Source organism: Medicago sativa, chromosome 5 (assembly GCF_051527215.1).
Source record: "Medicago sativa cultivar Bolivia chromosome 5, Bolivia_mono, whole genome shotgun sequence".
Classification (NCBI taxonomy): Eukaryota; Viridiplantae; Streptophyta; class Magnoliopsida; order Fabales; family Fabaceae; genus Medicago; species Medicago sativa.
Genome location: NC_140753.1, coordinates 8,540,852 through 8,557,766, shown reverse-complemented (window position 1 = coordinate 8,557,766; position 16,915 = coordinate 8,540,852). Strand labels below are relative to the sequence as shown.

At 34.6% G+C, this 16,915-nt stretch overlaps 3 protein-coding genes across 4 annotated transcripts; 2 read left to right on the top strand and 1 right to left on the bottom strand.

Moving 5' to 3' along the window:
• Positions 1-1,902: 1,902 nt before the first annotated feature.
• Positions 1,903-6,042, top strand: LOC146919726 (putative beta-1,4-xylosyltransferase IRX14H). Its single transcript, XM_085713156.1, has 3 exons — positions 1,903-2,749; positions 3,691-4,248; positions 5,429-6,042. Exons 1-3 carry the CDS (start codon positions 2,040-2,042, stop codon positions 5,673-5,675), a joined length of 1,515 nt encoding a protein of 504 aa, XP_085569282.1. The 5' UTR covers positions 1,903-2,039; the 3' UTR covers positions 5,676-6,042.
• A 2,235-nt stretch (positions 6,043-8,277) lies between these two features.
• On the bottom strand, positions 8,278-10,820 carry LOC146919725 (proteasome subunit alpha type-4). 2 transcript variants are annotated; one of them, XM_085713155.1, is made up of 2 exons: positions 10,681-10,820; positions 8,278-9,226 (listed from the first exon to the last, which is right to left on the bottom strand). In XM_085713155.1, the coding sequence occupies exon 2, from the start codon at positions 9,218-9,220 to the stop codon at positions 8,468-8,470; it is 753 nt and encodes a 250-aa protein (XP_085569281.1). In that variant the 5' UTR covers positions 9,221-9,226; positions 10,681-10,820; the 3' UTR covers positions 8,278-8,467. The 2 variants fall into 2 exon arrangements, with proteins under 2 accessions (XP_085569281.1, XP_085569280.1); XM_085713154.1 differs by having other exon boundaries at positions 10,707-10,820.
• Positions 10,821-12,006: 1,186 nt separating this feature from the next.
• Positions 12,007-13,072, top strand: LOC146919724 (uncharacterized). Its single transcript, XM_085711060.1, has 2 exons — positions 12,007-12,018; positions 12,120-13,072. The coding sequence occupies exons 1-2, from the start codon at positions 12,007-12,009 to the stop codon at positions 12,939-12,941; spliced, it is 834 nt and encodes a 277-aa protein (XP_085567186.1). The 3' UTR covers positions 12,942-13,072.
• The last annotated feature ends 3,843 nt before the right edge of the window (positions 13,073-16,915 follow it).

Here is a 16,915-nt window from a genome sequence, read left to right as displayed (position 1 = left end):
TTCTCAAACCTAACACAACAATGTAGTTTCTACAAAAACGCAAAATCAAACTCAACACAACAACGTAGTTTCTACAAAACGCAAAATCAAACTCAAACATAAAATAAAACATCACTACTTCAATATTCACAAAACCATAACATCCACAAACACAAACACAAAAATAAAAAAATGAAGCTCTCAACATTACAACAAAGTTACATCAACCGTAGAACAAACAACTTCAGAGGCTTAGATTCAGATAACGGTGCCGGCGCCGTTAAGTCACCGGCAACAATTCAAAAATAATGCAGAAAAATTTTGCAGAAAAAATAATGCAAATTATATTAAAAATAAGAAATACCATTGTTTGATGCAATACAATTACAATGAAAATTGTCTCCTATTTATTTGTCGAAAATGAGTTAAAATAACAACATTGCTAATTTTTAAAAGAACATAGTTGACTGTTCACAGCTTTTGTAGGTGAAAATACACATTCAATACTTGCAATTGCTACCCGCAAGAGCAAAGCCAACTTCAAAAGCTTATAAATCATAACAAATGTGTTGCACTTATTTGTTTCGCGCACGAGAGATACGTGTTTTGATATAATTGTGTGTTTTATTTATAAATAAAATAAATAAATAAACTTTGGGGAGTGGATGTGTGGCTTTAACCACACATTGCATCCGCCCATGTCTTTGAAGATATATTTGAGGCTAGCATGTTTAGAATATTAGATTAGTGTCTTAATTCGTTCTTTTTTCTTTGGGCTTTAACCATCTTTTGTACAAAAAAAAAAACCAGTGAACTTGTTAACTACAGATATCTTGTCTCCTTTGCAATCAAGGATTTTACGCATTCACTTAGTTGAAATTTTGGTAATTATTCGATCAAGACTAGACAATCTATATTCATGTTTGTTCGGTATTTTATTTATAAAATAAAATTTAAAATATGTATTTTTTAGACCGTTTTATATTAATCGAACGACTACAAATGTCTTGACAACATGAATACAAGATTCCTTGAATGCATGGAATCCAAATTTGTTAAGTACTATATGCATTAACAGGGGAATGTAGTAATCATGTTTTGAGACCTCCCTCAAATATAAAAAAAAATTGATGATACCAGTCATGAACATGTCGTGTTTTATACTTATACTACATCACAAGCTTTTAATTAACATGACTATTTTTTTTTTCTTTCTTTGTTCTAAAGTTAAGTTGTTCTATGCATAACAAAAAGAGCAGCGTTGGCCTCCCATGATTTTGACGGATTATTACTACTCACCAACCACTCAATTTGTTTTTAGTCTTCCAATTTCAAAAGGACATATTTGCATGTTTTCGTGATAACTATGATTACATAGTGAAAAATAGTAATACCATAAATTTTATAATTTTGGTAAAATTTTGAGCTTATTGCAAAACGTTTAACACTGGTAATGATAAGTTGGAGCAATTCAGAAGCTAAGAAGACTAAAATAAGTTAGCCACATTCTAAAGGAACTCCATGATCATTTGGTTTGAATTTGAATCCATTGAGTTTGTAACTGAAGCAACCCACCAACAACTTTTGATGTTGCTACCTAATATCATACAGTTGGAGTTGGTGTCACAATGTCATGAAAATTATTGTTGGTCTGTGCTTTCTAAATAATTAAAAAAACGAACTGGTTTATCCCTTAAACTCAAAGTAATGTTTTTTTTTGAAGAAGCTAAATAATCCACCCAAATTGGCACTGGAGAGAATCGAATCTGAAACCTTACAAAAAAGCACATTCCCAAGACCCAAACCAATACCACAATGCCAAACCCAAGTGGGTTTAAACTCAAAGTAATGTTAGCTGAATAAATTACAATTTACAACACCACCACCAAACTACAAAAAGCCAACACCACCATCTTCTTCTCCAACTTGCTTCTTACTTTCACACGACACAACAACGTTGTTTCTACAAAACGCAAAATCAAACTCAAACATAAAATAAAACATCACTACTTCAACATTCACAAAACCTTAACATCCACAAACACACAAAAAAAAAAAAAATGAAGCTCTCAACATTACAACAAAGTTACATCAACCGTAGAACAAACAGCTTCAGAGGCTTAGATTCAGATAACGGCGCCGGCGCCGTTAAGTCACCGGCGACAATTTTCTGGCTAGTACTTCACGGTGTTTGCTGCTTAATCAGCCTCGTTCTCGGCTTCCGATTTTCTCGTCTTGTTTTCTTCTTTCTCTTTTCAACTTCATCCACTAATATTTACACCGTTCCATTCACCTCCGGCACCGGCGCCGGAATCACTGTTCCGGTGGAAACTCAACAGAATGTTCTAACAAACGGGAGTTCGGTAGTGGCGAGTAGAGTCGTGGTTGGGAGACACGGGATCCGGATTCGGCCATGGCCGCATCCGGATCCTGTGGAAGTAATGAAAGCGCATGGAATAATCTCTAGAGTTCAAAATGAACAGAGATTGTTGTTTGGAGTGAAGAACCCTAGAAAAGTGATTGTTGTGACACCAACGTATGTGAGGACTTTTCAAGCGATGCATTTGACTGGTGTGATGCATTCTTTGATGCTTGTGCCTTATGATCTGACTTGGATTGTGGTTGAAGCTGGTGGTGTTACTAATGAGACTGCTTCAATTATTGGAAAATCTGGATTAAGGATTATTCATGTTGGGTTTAATCAGAAAATGCCCAGTTTGTGGGAGGATAGACATAAAGTTGAATCTTTGATGCGTCTTCATGCTTTAAGGTTAAATTTTGATTCCTTTTAGTTTATGCTTTTACTTGATTTGTTATTATGGTTTTTATTATTGTGATTTGCAGTAGAATCTTTATGGAGTATTGTTTGAATAATTAGTGTCGCGGTTTTTATGGTAATTGTCGTGTCACGATCCCTTATATTGCGGAGAATCATGATTGAATATGCCAAATGTGGTTTAGTGTGTGTTTGGTTCTGTGGTCACAAAAGTTGAGTTTGAATGAATTGATTCTGTGAAGTTGATTTTGGCTAAAAGTGAATTGTTAGATGTGAAAGGATTTTTTGTTTGGATGCATTCATGTGAAAGTGAATTGAATGACAAGTATAAGGTTAAAAATCAATTCTAATAGCAACAGCTACAAATTCTAGCTTCAAGTCAGAATCGGTGTATTTGGTTTCAAGTTTCTAGGGTCAAAGTCGATTCTAGAGGTTGTAAAATTGATTTTTGTCATGGTTGGTTGATTTTCCTTGTAGAATGAATTCTACTTGAAGTTAGGCTTCTACAATTGATTTTAGTCTTAAATTTATGGTTAAATCCACTTTTACACAAATACATTCAAACACGAATCACTTTACATTCAACCCACTTTTATGGTTAAAATCAATTCTAGATCTCTAGAATCAATTTTGCGTGCTCTAGAAGTGGAATCAAACATATACTTAATTATTGTCACGTATACATTTTCAATTTTGATGTCACGAACCTGATTGTTGTCTTGTTGTGAACCTTTTTTGAAACCTTGTAATGCCTTTGACTTAATTACTAAATACAGTGACAATACATGATACGATGATGCTAACTTTTTGTTATATAAAAGAAAAAAGAATTTAGTCAATTTGCTTTTCCCCCTTTTTTTTTTATTTTTTTTATTTTTTTACGTTCACTGTTCTTACATTAAACCTTTTGTTGATTTTTCCTTGTGATGGAACAGGATTGTGAGAAAAGAGAAGCTGGATGGAATTGTGATGTTTGCTGATGATAGTAATATGCATAATATGGAGCTGTTTGATGAAATTCAGAGTGTGAAATGGATCGGTGCTGTTTCGGTTGGAATACTCCTTCATTCTGTTGATGCAGCTGAAATTTCTTCATTGGTTCAAAAAGAAGGAGATGAGGAAACCATGCCAATGCCGGTGCAAGGTCCTGCTTGTAATGGTACTGATAAGTTGGTCGGGTGGCACACCTTCAATTCATTACGATATACGGGAAGGCGTGCAGTTTACATTGATGACCGGGCACCAGTGTTGCCGACAAAATTTGAATGGTCTGGGTTTGTGTTGAATTCCAGATTACTTTGGAAGGATGTTGACGATAAGCCAGAGTGGATTAAGGATCTTGATGCATTGGATGGGGATGGTGAGAAGATAGAGAGTCCACTGTCTTTGCTCAAGAGTACCTCTGTGGTAGAACCACTAGGGAGTTGTGGACGCCATGTTTTGCTTTGGTGGTTGCGGGTTGAAGCTCGCACAGACAGCAAATTCCCTGCTCTGTGAGTCCCTCCACCTCTATATTCTAAACGTTTTCAATGATGCCCGTAATTTTCATTTGCCAAATGATGTCTTATTTCTATGTGTTAGTTGTATGTAATTTATAACCAATACGATAGTGTAAAAAACAAACTCTCCAACGCCAACCCACCCAAAAGCTCAAAGCCAAAAACTACTCCCTAAAATTTGAATTGTTTGACAAATTTGAATATTTCTGATATTTATTTGTGTTATGTACTGTTCAAACCGAAAGAAAACTCAGCAGTTACAGTTTTTGTGGTTAATGTGAACCTATAATCATGACTATCTTAATAGGAATAGCTGCATGCACTGATACTTGGGCATCATGTGATGATATAGGATGATTATTGTTTCCAGCTTATGTAGTTCTTACTTAAGCACCCACTACAAGGCCTCTAGTCACATTGACCCATAAGAACATTGCTTAGAATACACTGCTACCATATTGGAGTAGAAATGTTATAGGCATCATATAGTCATATATTTGTTTACTGTCTAGTGATAATAGCTGGCTTGAAAAAAATTCTGCAAAGGGAGAAAATGAAAGATTCAATTTATGTGGGCTCAAACTTTATGACTTTCTTATACAGGCCTACAGGCTGATTGTATAGTAACTGCGTGATTTTCTGCAGCTATCAGTCTCTAATTGTATGTCGGGTTAATTGATACAATTGGATATAATGATTGGGTGGGTGATAGGAACTCCAGTAGCACCTAACTCCAGAAAAATAGGATTTGTTAGATCAAAATGTTGGTAACGGCCTATTTGATCATAGACTTCAGCCAAATCAATTGTTAATGATTTCCCAGGGGTATGTTCCGGCCTTCTGGGTACAGCTTGGATTTAGTCATTTTTCTCCAAAACTATTAAGAACACAGCAAATTTTATGTCTGAGAATGGGGGAAGGGGTGCCAGGGCCCTACTTCTACAATTAGTGCAATCTCATAATTTGACATCATGTGTGTTTGGATGAATGTTGTTAAAATGTGATCATGGAATTTATTTCTAGGTTCTTATAGGTCAGGTTTTTGTACTTCAATTTTCGACGGGTTGTCCAAATAGTGCATGGATTATGTAAAATCAAAACTTAGCCTTGTATTTATTTGCATATTTGATATTTGCTGCCTATATCCCTGACTATATGATGCTATTTCATGCAGATGGGTGATTGACCCTCCTTTGGACATCACAGTCCCATCGAAACGCACTCCATGGCCAGACTCTCCTCCTGAACTCCCATCTAATGAAAATGAAAAAGTGTTCGCTGCAGGCACAGAAGAGCATTCGAACACGCACACTACAAAGACTAAAACACCCAGATCCAGACGCAGTAGAAGTAAGAGAAAGCATGACACCAAAGTGATTGGTGTACAGGTCTCTACACATTCTGAACAAACCGAGATATGAATTGGTGCATCTGAGAATTTACTGCCTTGTGTTTATAAGAGAATGCTGGCCTTCTGCGACAAGAATTTGAATTGATTAAAAGGAGAAGCTGATGTCTTCTTGGATACATAAATCTGTCGAGAAGCTTTTTATGGTTGGCCAGCATATGTGCATTCGTGTCTGATTTTCACCCATTTTTTCTTTTACATTTTTTTTTCCTTATTTTTCTTGGAGGTGCCCTAAATCCGTTCATATGAAAGATTAAAGGGAAATGTCAACTTAGTTTTGCAACGTTGGCTGTCTTGTGGGAAGCCTGTATTCAATTTTATTCGATGTTTATACATATTCTTCTCTATAGTATTATACAATTCCATTTCATTCTTTCGCATGCAGAATTTGTTAATCACAGACTTATATTGTATTAGAATAGAATCCCCTAACATACCATTCCCAAGAACTAAGTTCTCAAATACAACTTGAGCACATGACACGATACTACAACAAAGAAGGAATCTGTACACCTGAATTGAAGAAGAGTTGGTATGCCAAAAATGTCCCAGAGAAATTACACTGCCTAGTGATTGAAAGAAAATGCCAAAATGGGATTAACCCTACTCTGCATAGTGATGACCCTAATGAGCACTGCAAATGAACTCAGTATCTTTGCTATTAAAGGGAAGTGGGATATTTAATTGTCGCGCGATATAGTTGGCAATATACGAGTCCATTGATGAAGATCAGGATGGTTTTTTTATTTAATTTTATGCATTTCTCATAAAATAAATGAATTAAGATGCTATTTAGCAGCATTGCAACCACCGGAATCTAGCATAAGTGGTTGATGCGCAATGTGTTCGAGTATTATGAATCTCGAGATACCGAGTTGATTCCTACTCAAGGAATTAAAAGAATTGCGTGTCAACGTTTGACATGAATAGATTTTCTAACCCTTTAAGCCATCATCAATGTTGTTCCTTACACTGTCCTCAAAGCCAGAAAAACGTGTTTCTTTGTTCTAACCAAGTGGAGTGGAATGACATGGATGTCACGTTGGAGAACTGTTACCATAGTAGAACATGTTGTAGCTTCAACTGTGTCAGATAAAGTAAAACAAGGAGAGAGAGAGAGAGAAAAGATGAGCGAAAATATGAGGGTTGAATTATGGTGCCCTGCATAAAGTAAAATAAGAAATGTATCGAGTTCCGGCATTGGAGAAAAAAAATATTGGGGTTATTAAATCCTATATGGCATACTTAGACCCATTAAATGACAACTAAAAACCAAAATTTTGGTGTAGCATTGTAGATGCTTTAAGTAACCATTTGGTTTGGCGTTTGCAACACAATACCGTTTGGTTTGGCGTTTGCAACACAACTCTCGCGTCCCAATGCCACTTCAACGTGACTTTTAGGAAGCTGGAAATTCTGGCTTCAGCTGAAACGTACATTTGGTGGTTGTTCACTGCAATTCCAAACACATCATTAAGTCGATTACTCTAGAGCTAAAATATAAGAACTTGACCCTTTGACCGGATCAAAGAAGTGCACAAGTTTGTGGCAATTTGCGTATATGGATTCTTTTGTATTTTACTTTGGGGTCCTTGCACGCAGTAATTGAAGCACAAGGTATTCGAATGTCAAAATTGTACTTTTTTTAATTTCGAAGATCAAAAAACAATATGGGATGGCAATCTAAGATCTGTATCCATCTACTCTCATTTAGGAATTGACAATAAGCAATCTATGCATTGCTTCAAAGTGATCTATCATTATGCATCTATCCCCTCAATCTGTTTTGATCAGATCTATACATTATTACATTCCTTCTATACGGAGTATTAAGAAAACATGGTTTGAGAAAAAGAAAATACTAGAGCAAGAAATATGATCAATATGAAACCGGCCCTGACCATAGTGAGCCTTGTTACTCAGCTCACTTACCAAACTTTTCATCAACAAAAAAAGAAAATACGAGCAATATGCTCCGATTTTGTAACTTAAAAACTGTGATTAACAAGAATATGCGTAAATCTTGTACGAATTCGAACCGCAAGAAATTAGATACAGAACTAAAAACATAGTATTGGATAGTTGAGCTGCAAAGCAAGAAAACGAAGATATGAGGCAAGTGATGGAGGTTGAGGGGAGGAGTGGCAGAGGATGCCATATTCTGGTGAAGTAGGTGAAGATGGAGGTGGGAGAGGTATACACCTACATCACCAAAGATATCCCATGTAGCAGGTCTTCGGAAGATCTAATGAAACTTTTATCATCAAAGGGGAAAATATTATCCTGTAACATGCACAACTTAACAGGCTTGTACTTGGTAGAAATCGACATGCAATACACATGTTACACTGTTTTTCTTTATAGAATTTGAAAGCTAAAAAAATAAATATTAAGTTAGAAAAATAAACTAACTTTACCAAAGCACTTTGGTAAATCCAAAACAAAACAATAAAACTTTTCAATTTTATCAATTAAAAGGTTAAAGTGCAAGTTGGAATTTAAAGAACAAGGACCTGAGTTGTTTACTCAAATTGAAAACTGCCTGAAAATGACATGCTAGCTGATTCTACAACCTTCCAGGTTCAATGCAAATAACAGGAACAAGAAAAGAAGAATCCGTAGAAACCAAAATAGATTAAACAGATCTATGTCCTTAAAATCCAAGAAGCATATATAAAATAAAAAGTTATTAGCAGTTTAACATCACCAAGATAAGAGAAGTTTACTAGTTTTAACATAGAAATAAATTTGGAACAGTTTCATCCTTTGAGTTTTGAAATGTGTATGACATGTTGGAACAGCAAGCTAAGCAGTCTCTGTTGCTGGTTGGGTCACCCCAGACTTCACCAACAGCTTAGTCAAGTTCTCTGGGGAGCAAACTTGATACTTGACCTTTCCAGATGGTGCAAGAAACACCTCTGCAAGTTCAAGCTTATCCGAGGTAAGACTGGTGCTGTCCATAGTTTTGCTCAGAACTTTCAGTGCAAGGTTAACTGCTTCTTCCCTTGTGATATCATCCTTGTAGTCCTGTTTTAGAATTGATTGTGCTGCCTGGTTGTTGGCACCAATAGCACCGGCTTTCCAACCGCCATAGTTTCCACTAGGATCGCTCATGTAAAGTTGAAAGCCGAAGTTTTTGTCCCATCCTGCAAACAGGAAAGAGACTCCAAACGGACGGAGACCACCAAATTGTGTGTAACCTTGCTTGGTATCACAAAGAGATTGAACCAACTGTTCAACAGGCATTGGCTCTTGGTAAGCAAATGAGTAACGTTGTGCTTGGATCCTAGCAGTGTTGATTAGGATGTTGGCATCGGACATAATCCCAGCAACAGCACATGCAACATGATCATCAATCTTGTACATTTTCTCAGTTGATGTTGAGGTTTGCAGAAGCTTGGATGTCACCTTCTTTTCGCCAACCAGAACAACCCCATCCTTCGACAAGATTCCTATGGCAGTACCAGCATTTCCAATGGCCTCCATTGCATACTCCACTTGGTAAAGACGTCCTTCAGGAGAGAAGATTGTTGTACGGCTATCATATCTTCGAGACATTTTGATCTGAGGCAAAGGCAAAAATAAGGAGAATGGATAAAGTATTTCTTTGATAAATGAATAAAGTATTTCTTGTAGGAAAAAATATAACCACAGGTAGCTTTTATATGTGATAAATAAATAAACTGAATGCCAACTTTGAGTGGTTACTCTTCCTTCATGGAAATTTTGTTTACATATCAATAGTTACTTCTTTGAATTTCTCCATGAATCTTATAAAACTTTTCAACCTCTACATAGCTACAAGTTCAATCAAAATAACAAGCTTCAGAGGGTAATAGGACAAAGTTGGAAGCTTCAATGAAGCAACCCTGGATACTAATATATTCATGTGAACCCTCCTTATAGTAGTTTTTTTGTCTAATTATAGATTAAAGCACCACTATGAAAGAAAAAGAGATAGGTCTATGCCTATGAAGCACAAATGCAAACATGGAAATCGGACACGACACGGACACACCGAAGCCAATAATAATTTGAGCAAATCACGTGATTCAATGGAATCACGTGTCCAATGGAATCATGTGTCGTGTCGGATAACAACATGTGTACGACACCAGAACACACCTAATCCGAGGAGTGTCCGTGCTTCATAGGGCCATGATCTATGGTCAAAGAAATATAGTGCTGCAAAAACCAGGTAGGATATTGCAAGAAAGATAGAATTTTACGGAATAATAACATCAAGACTATAGTTTGAATTTATATTGTAACAAGGAACATTATAATCATACAAACATACATTACCAAAATACAACAAATTCGCTATGTCATCCACCTCATAGAAAACATGGCCTTTTCTGGATAAACAACTTAATTTGCAATTTATAGAATAAGCATTTATCGTGATAACTGCTTATGTACAAACTATTTCTATAATGAAAGATAAAATAAAGATAAATTGTTTTATGTAAGCTATAAGCTGCTTTCATAAGCTACCCTGAAGAGCATATAAAAATAAGCTGAAAACAACTTATGAATATAACATAAGCTGTTTTCATAAGTTCTACCAAACAGTCTCACAAGTTCGTATAACATTCGATTAGGCCCGGCGTCAAATCAATAACATAAAACAAACAGTTGCAGTATTCAGAAGCTGCAAATACAGGGGTTCTGTTCTTCTCAATTCTCTTAATAAAAAAACACATCGAAAATTACATGAATTGCACAAATCTAGGTGAAAAAAAAAATGGAAAATCTGAAAAGAACATGGTGATAAAAACGAAAAACTAGCAAATTAAAGCGATAGTTATCACAAATCTAATTTCCAATAAACCACACTGCAATCTCAATTGTAAGTTTTACCAAAGCCAAATCTAATGAAAAATGTTGGGTACAGTAATTAATACTAAACCCTAAAAAAAATTTAAAAAAATTAAAACACAGATCTTAATATATGTTTGGGTTTTGCCCTAAGTTATCAATCGCATCGATTCGGGGTGGACGAAAAGGAAAATTACAAAGATAAAGGTAACGGCTTTCTCACTGTTTACGGCGGTCGAGGAGAAACTCCGGTTGCGATTTCCGGCTAGCTTTTTCTTTCTACGGAGAAGCTGAGTTCAGTGCGACTCAAACTGAGTTATGTGAGTTTTTATGTTTTGGCTTTTATTTTTGACCCATATGGCTTTTATAATTACTTGTTGAAATAATTGCTTTTTTATATTTTAAATCCCTCTAATTTCAAATTTCATATATAAGGGGATTTTAATAACTTAAAGTTTGGTCTCGAGATAGATAAAATTTGACCCAAAATCACCTCTCTAACTCGTTTTTCTATTTCGCTTTTATTGAAATAAGTGTTTTTCACATCTATTTCGTTTTATTTTGTGATTTCGTAGTCTTTGTGCGACGTTGTTTGTTTTTCTTGTTTCTCTCAGGTATTTGATCGCTTCAGATTGTCAGATCAGCTTCGATCCAGTGCAGATCCAATCAATGACTTTGGCGTCATCCATGTTGCAGATCCGGAAACATGGTTATTCCAGAGATTTAAATATAGTCATATGTGTAGGCATTTGTACTTTGCCGTTTTATGCTATTAACATGGATGATGTGAGCTTGTTCACAGATTCATCCTTTTTGTTTTTAGCGAATTTGCATTATATCGATATGCTCTTTCAATTTGAATGAATGAATATCTTTTATTTTGCCAAAAAAAAAAATTCCTTTGAATAATTGGTATGTACTATAAAGTTTTAAATTTTGTATGAGATCTCGACAATATTGTCTATCAAAAGTTTCAATCTCTGTTAAATTAAAATAAATTAATACTCCCTCCGTCCCGCAATAGATGACCAATTCGAAAATTTTCAATTTTGACCTAACTTACTTTGACCGTATTTTTCTACTAATATATAAAGATAAAGGAAAATGCTAGATATCAAGAATGGATTTTCTTGATGAATTCAAGAATGACATAGCAAAATAATTACCCTTAGATTTTAATCTTGTTTATTAAAGTTTCAAAAAAAAATACATAACACCCACCACCCCATGATTTCCGGCCAGGCTGAGATTTTATTGGCTAACATTAATTTCGGGACAATTTCTTGATAAAATCTTTCTTGATAAATAGCATTGCTCAAAGATAAATAATATCATATAAGATGTCGTTAGATTCGTCTTGATGAGTATTTTCAAAATATCAAATTTTCATAATTTTTATGATATATTATTGGGTATGGGTAAATACAGACTTTGGTCCCTTAACTTATTTTTGCGTTTCATTTTGGTCCCTTAACTTTAAACTGTCTCAATTTGGTCCCATAAGTAACTCTCCGTTTACCAAAATGGTCAATTCCGTTAGTTTTTAAAATAAAAACGTTAACTTTGGTCCCACTTGTATTTTCTATTATTGAAAAATAATTTTAAATTATTAAAAACATGAAGGAAAAAAAAAAAGGTTCTTCTTCTTCTTCTACCATACAATGTTAACGCTTCAATCCATTACTACTCCAAACAACCCTTCACTCACCGCTCAAATGCTTTCTTCTTCCATGCCGGTGCTGAAGCTCTCTTATCCTCTTCCTTCATCCGTTTCGAATCCATCTCCTTCACTCGCCTCAAACACTCCGCCATCATCCACGGCCAAATGCAGCAGAACACCGGTCTAATTGAATCCATCATCCTCGAAGTCAAAGACCGTAACCGTATCGGTGGTTTCTATTTCAATCCCAAATCTGATTTAATTTGCTGTGACCCATTTCTCTCTAAAACCCAAAATTGTAATCTTGGTGAAGTTATCATTCATAACAACCCCCAAAATCCTAACTTTCCCAAAAGGCTCAAAACTTTTTTTCAAGGTACTAATCAAATTGTTCATATGGATCCTCAAACTGTTCAAATTAATGCTACTGGGATGTATTATTTGTATTTTATGTTTTGTGATCCTAATCTCCAAGGTACCACTGTTACTGGTAGAACTGTTTGGAGAAACCCTAATGGTTATCTTCCCGGAAAAATGCAACCTTCGATCACCCTTTATGCTTTTATGTCTTTGGCTTATCTTTTACTTGGTCTGGCATGGTTTTTGAGATTTCTTCACTTTTGGAAAGAGAAGGATATTGCCACCGCGGGCGACCTTGAACCACGACAGATCCATCACTGTCAGCTGCCAGTTCCTTCTGCACAGATCTGTGTTTATGGGTATGGGATGAGAAGAGAAAGAGAAAGAGAAAAGAAGAGAAGAGAGGAGAGGAGAGGGAAAGAGGAAAATAGACGTTGATTTTGTTCTGTTGATGCAAAGAGGAAAATAGAGAATTAGATTTGTTTTTAAATGATACCTTGTTGTTGTTGATGTTGTTCTGGGCAACTATTTTTTCTAGAGAGAAAGGATGATTACAGTGTTGATGATGATGATGATTACAGTGATGATGATGATGATTTTTCTGGTTTCTTGTTCTTGTTAAAGTGTAGAAGAAGAAGAAGAACCTTTTTTTTTCAATGTTTTTAATAATTTAAAATTATTTTTCAATAATAGAAAATACAAGTGGGACCAAAGTTAACGTTTTTTTTTTAAAAACTAACGGAAGGGACCATTTTGGTAAACGGAGAGTTACTTATGGGACCAAATTGAGACAGTTTAAAGTTAAGGGACCAAAATGAAACGCAAAAATAAGTTAAGGGACTAAAGTCTGTATTTACCCTATATACCCTATATTATTCAAGATATTTAAACTCAAAGTTATGCATTGGCATGTGTAATAAGGTCAACTGTGTCAAGTATTATGGGACGGAGGGAGTACTTTATTAGAATTATGATAGAAGTCTCCTCAAAAAATTATATAAAAAATTTGATATTTAAATACACATTTATGATATTTTTTAACTTACTCGATACTCGTTTTAATTCCAATACATTGGGAAAAGTAGTGGTTATGGTTATTCTGGAGCCTATGGTTACATATGAGCATGATATCATTGATTGAAAATGCACCAAAGCTCTTCACTTTATAGTTTGAAGCGTTTATGATTTGCATCAATGGAACATATAACATGTTAAGAACTCACAAGGACTAGAAGAATATTTGGGGTGTGGAAGAGTGTTTTACGAATGATGAATGATGGTAGTCTTTTGACCAAAAAGTATGGTGAAGTGGATGTGGTGCACGAGTCTAACCCATTTGCTCCATTTGTGGAAATAGGGATGAAAGTATCATTCATGCATTTAAGGACCGTGTTCATGTAATCCGTATTTTTCTTTGGATAGTTAAATCTAATCAAATTAGAAAGAGTAAGGTGAGCCCAGGGCCGTCTTAACAAATTTGTTGGCCCTGTTTTAGTTTTTAAGGATGAAAAAAACATTAAATAAGGCACTAAAATAAAAATTATTGATAAAAAGTACTCTAGTGGGAGTCGAAAAATTTGTTGGCCCTGTTTTAGTTTTTAAGGATGGAAAAAAAAAACATTAAATTTTGGGCCCCAAAAGACTAAATAAGGCACTAAAATAAAGGGAGTCGAAAAATTTGTTGGCCCTGTTTTAGTTTTTAAGGATGGAAAAAAAACATTAAATTTTGGGCCCCAAAAGACTAAATAAGGCACTAAAATAAATATTATTGATAAAAAGTACTCAAAAATTATTGATAAAAAGTACTCTAGTGGGAGTCGAACCCACTCCCAAACACTCAATCAAAGGCAGGCGCGCCACTAAAGCACTGTGAGCTATTTGAAATATTTGCGCATTAACTGTATATAAATATTAATTAAGTGGCTTACATATAAAAAAAATATGTTTTGGGCCCCAAAAAAATCGAGGTCCGGTGTCATAGCCCAGCCTCGACGGGCTATGGGCCGGCCCTGGGTGAGCCCAAGATGAGATAGAAATCTATCTTCATGTTAGTGTGTTGGCATCTTTGGTCTTGGTAAAACAAATATATATTTGAAAAGGTATTTCAACGCCCTAACGATCCGATTCATGTGATTTTCAACATGGCTAAGGACATGGATTGTTGTGGTCACAATCTTTTGTCGGGATAACATGAGCAACAAGAGACCATTGAGATCGGCTGAAAGCCTCGTCAAGAGAGTTGGATTTACCTTAATTGCTATGAATCTTACAAGGAATCAATGGATATTTCAGGTTATGGTGACCTATTTCATGACTCGAGGTGGTTGTTGGTTGAAAAAATATACTGAAATCAATGATGCTTGTGACACCCTTCATATTGAAAAGGGGAGACTGTATACAAGAGTACTAGTGGTGAGAAGACAAAGTTTTACTCGACTCATACTAGAAAGTGACTCAAAAGCTTATAATTAATATGGTTTTAGGAAATTGTAAGCTTATTGGAAATGTTCATGTAGTTTGTTAGTTGTTTTTGTGTTTTAGACTTTTCCCTCTTTTCTTTTCACCCAAAAAACATTCAAAAATTTTAAAATATACATATGAGTTGACTTAATAATAGAGACTGAAACGGTTGATAAAAAATATTGTGTGGATTAAAAGTCAAATAATTTTTTATTTAAACTAAAATAAAATTCCAAAATTTATAGGAACTAAAAATATATTTAATCAGCAGTTACATAGTTCGTATTCCAATTTTCCATTCCTCAAGTTTGAAGTTTTTCCTTGTTGATGTAATTGTTTAACTTTAGCTAAGTCTTCCTGTCACATCTTGTGCTAGGAGGTCTTGGTTTTGTCGTTGTTTAATATTATTTTGACTTATTCAAAAAAATATGTATTTAATCTAAAATAAGATATATAATAATTTATACCATATAAATATATGAAAATATATAAAAGAGATTTAAAACCTATGAAAAAATATTATAAGTTTTGATTTAGCTAATTTTTTAAAATAAAATTACCTTTCATATTTTTTATAATTATTTTATTATTTTATTTTCAATTTTTCATTATTTTACGAAATCAAATCATTAAATTTTGTCGACGAGCTCTCAACTAAGTAAGAACTTTACATTATAACCTTAAAGACAAAGTTTATCGATCGAGTGAAAAATAATCATTGATGTCAATTTAATTTATAAAAAAGTATTGACTTTTTTGAAATCATATGAAATCTTATAACATATTATTTTTATTGAAAACGTTAAGAAACAATGTATGTGCATTTATATTATTAGGTTAATGTTTTCGTGAGCTTAACTCGGTTGGCATGGACAATGTATATGCAAGGTTCGGGTTTAAACATCGACCACCACCAAAAAAAATATTATTAGGTTAATATTTATTTTTGATCCTCACTTCAACTCTCCCCTTCCCCTATACCAATATTGATGGACAGATTTAACTTCTTAAAAAAATATTTTTGATCATTTATCTTATAAAAGTTTCATTTTAGCCGTTTGTTCTTACAATGTAATATAAATTCACTTCTTTTTCGTTAATGAGTGTTGAGGTGTTCATTAACTGGCGCATGTGACGAGTATAAAAATTATTGACGTGGCCATCTTCATACTCAAAATTTCTAATTTGATTTAGGTTCCACGTTCTTTCTCTGCAATCTTCATTAAATTTATGGAAAAATTATTTTCTTTCCTCCATAAAGTGTAGAAAAATTATTACTGTTGAGCCAATCCACTAATGTGATCAAAATATATATAATTAAGACACACATTAATTCCGTTTTAGACGAACATCTGTGAACTAGTATTTGGTTGTAGACTCCATAGTGGCACTCTTGTTTCTTTTTCTCTCAATTTCAGCTGCTTTCTTATCAATAGTGATTTTCCGATTAGGGTTCTGTTTTCAAAGTAAAATTGAGCTCAATTTTTGTACGTCGTCTTGAATTAATTTTCAAATATAGTCGTTTTTAACATCCTCACATGTGGGAGGGGCTGCTATAAAAAGTGTCGATATCTCAGCCAAATTATCAGGAAGTAATGTGGGCTATTATGTACTTTGGTACTTTAAGCAGCAGCATTGTGGGGTGGCTCGAGCAGATTGTTTTTGCTGCACATGTGGGTGAAATAGAACAAATGCGGTGTTCCTGATGTATATTGTACATGTTCTGTTCGTCACATGCATCTTGTGCTATAGTACTAATGAAATTATCTTTCCTCTTTCAAAAACAAAACCAAGTATAGTGTGGATTGTAGCTCAGGGTTCATAGCTTTGATTAAGTTGGATTTGGTTGAAGTAATCAATTTCTGACCATTTATCAAACCAGATGAAGACATCACATTTGCCCACACTCTCATTCCTCCCTTAATTAATCACACACAAACCAAATTAAAATT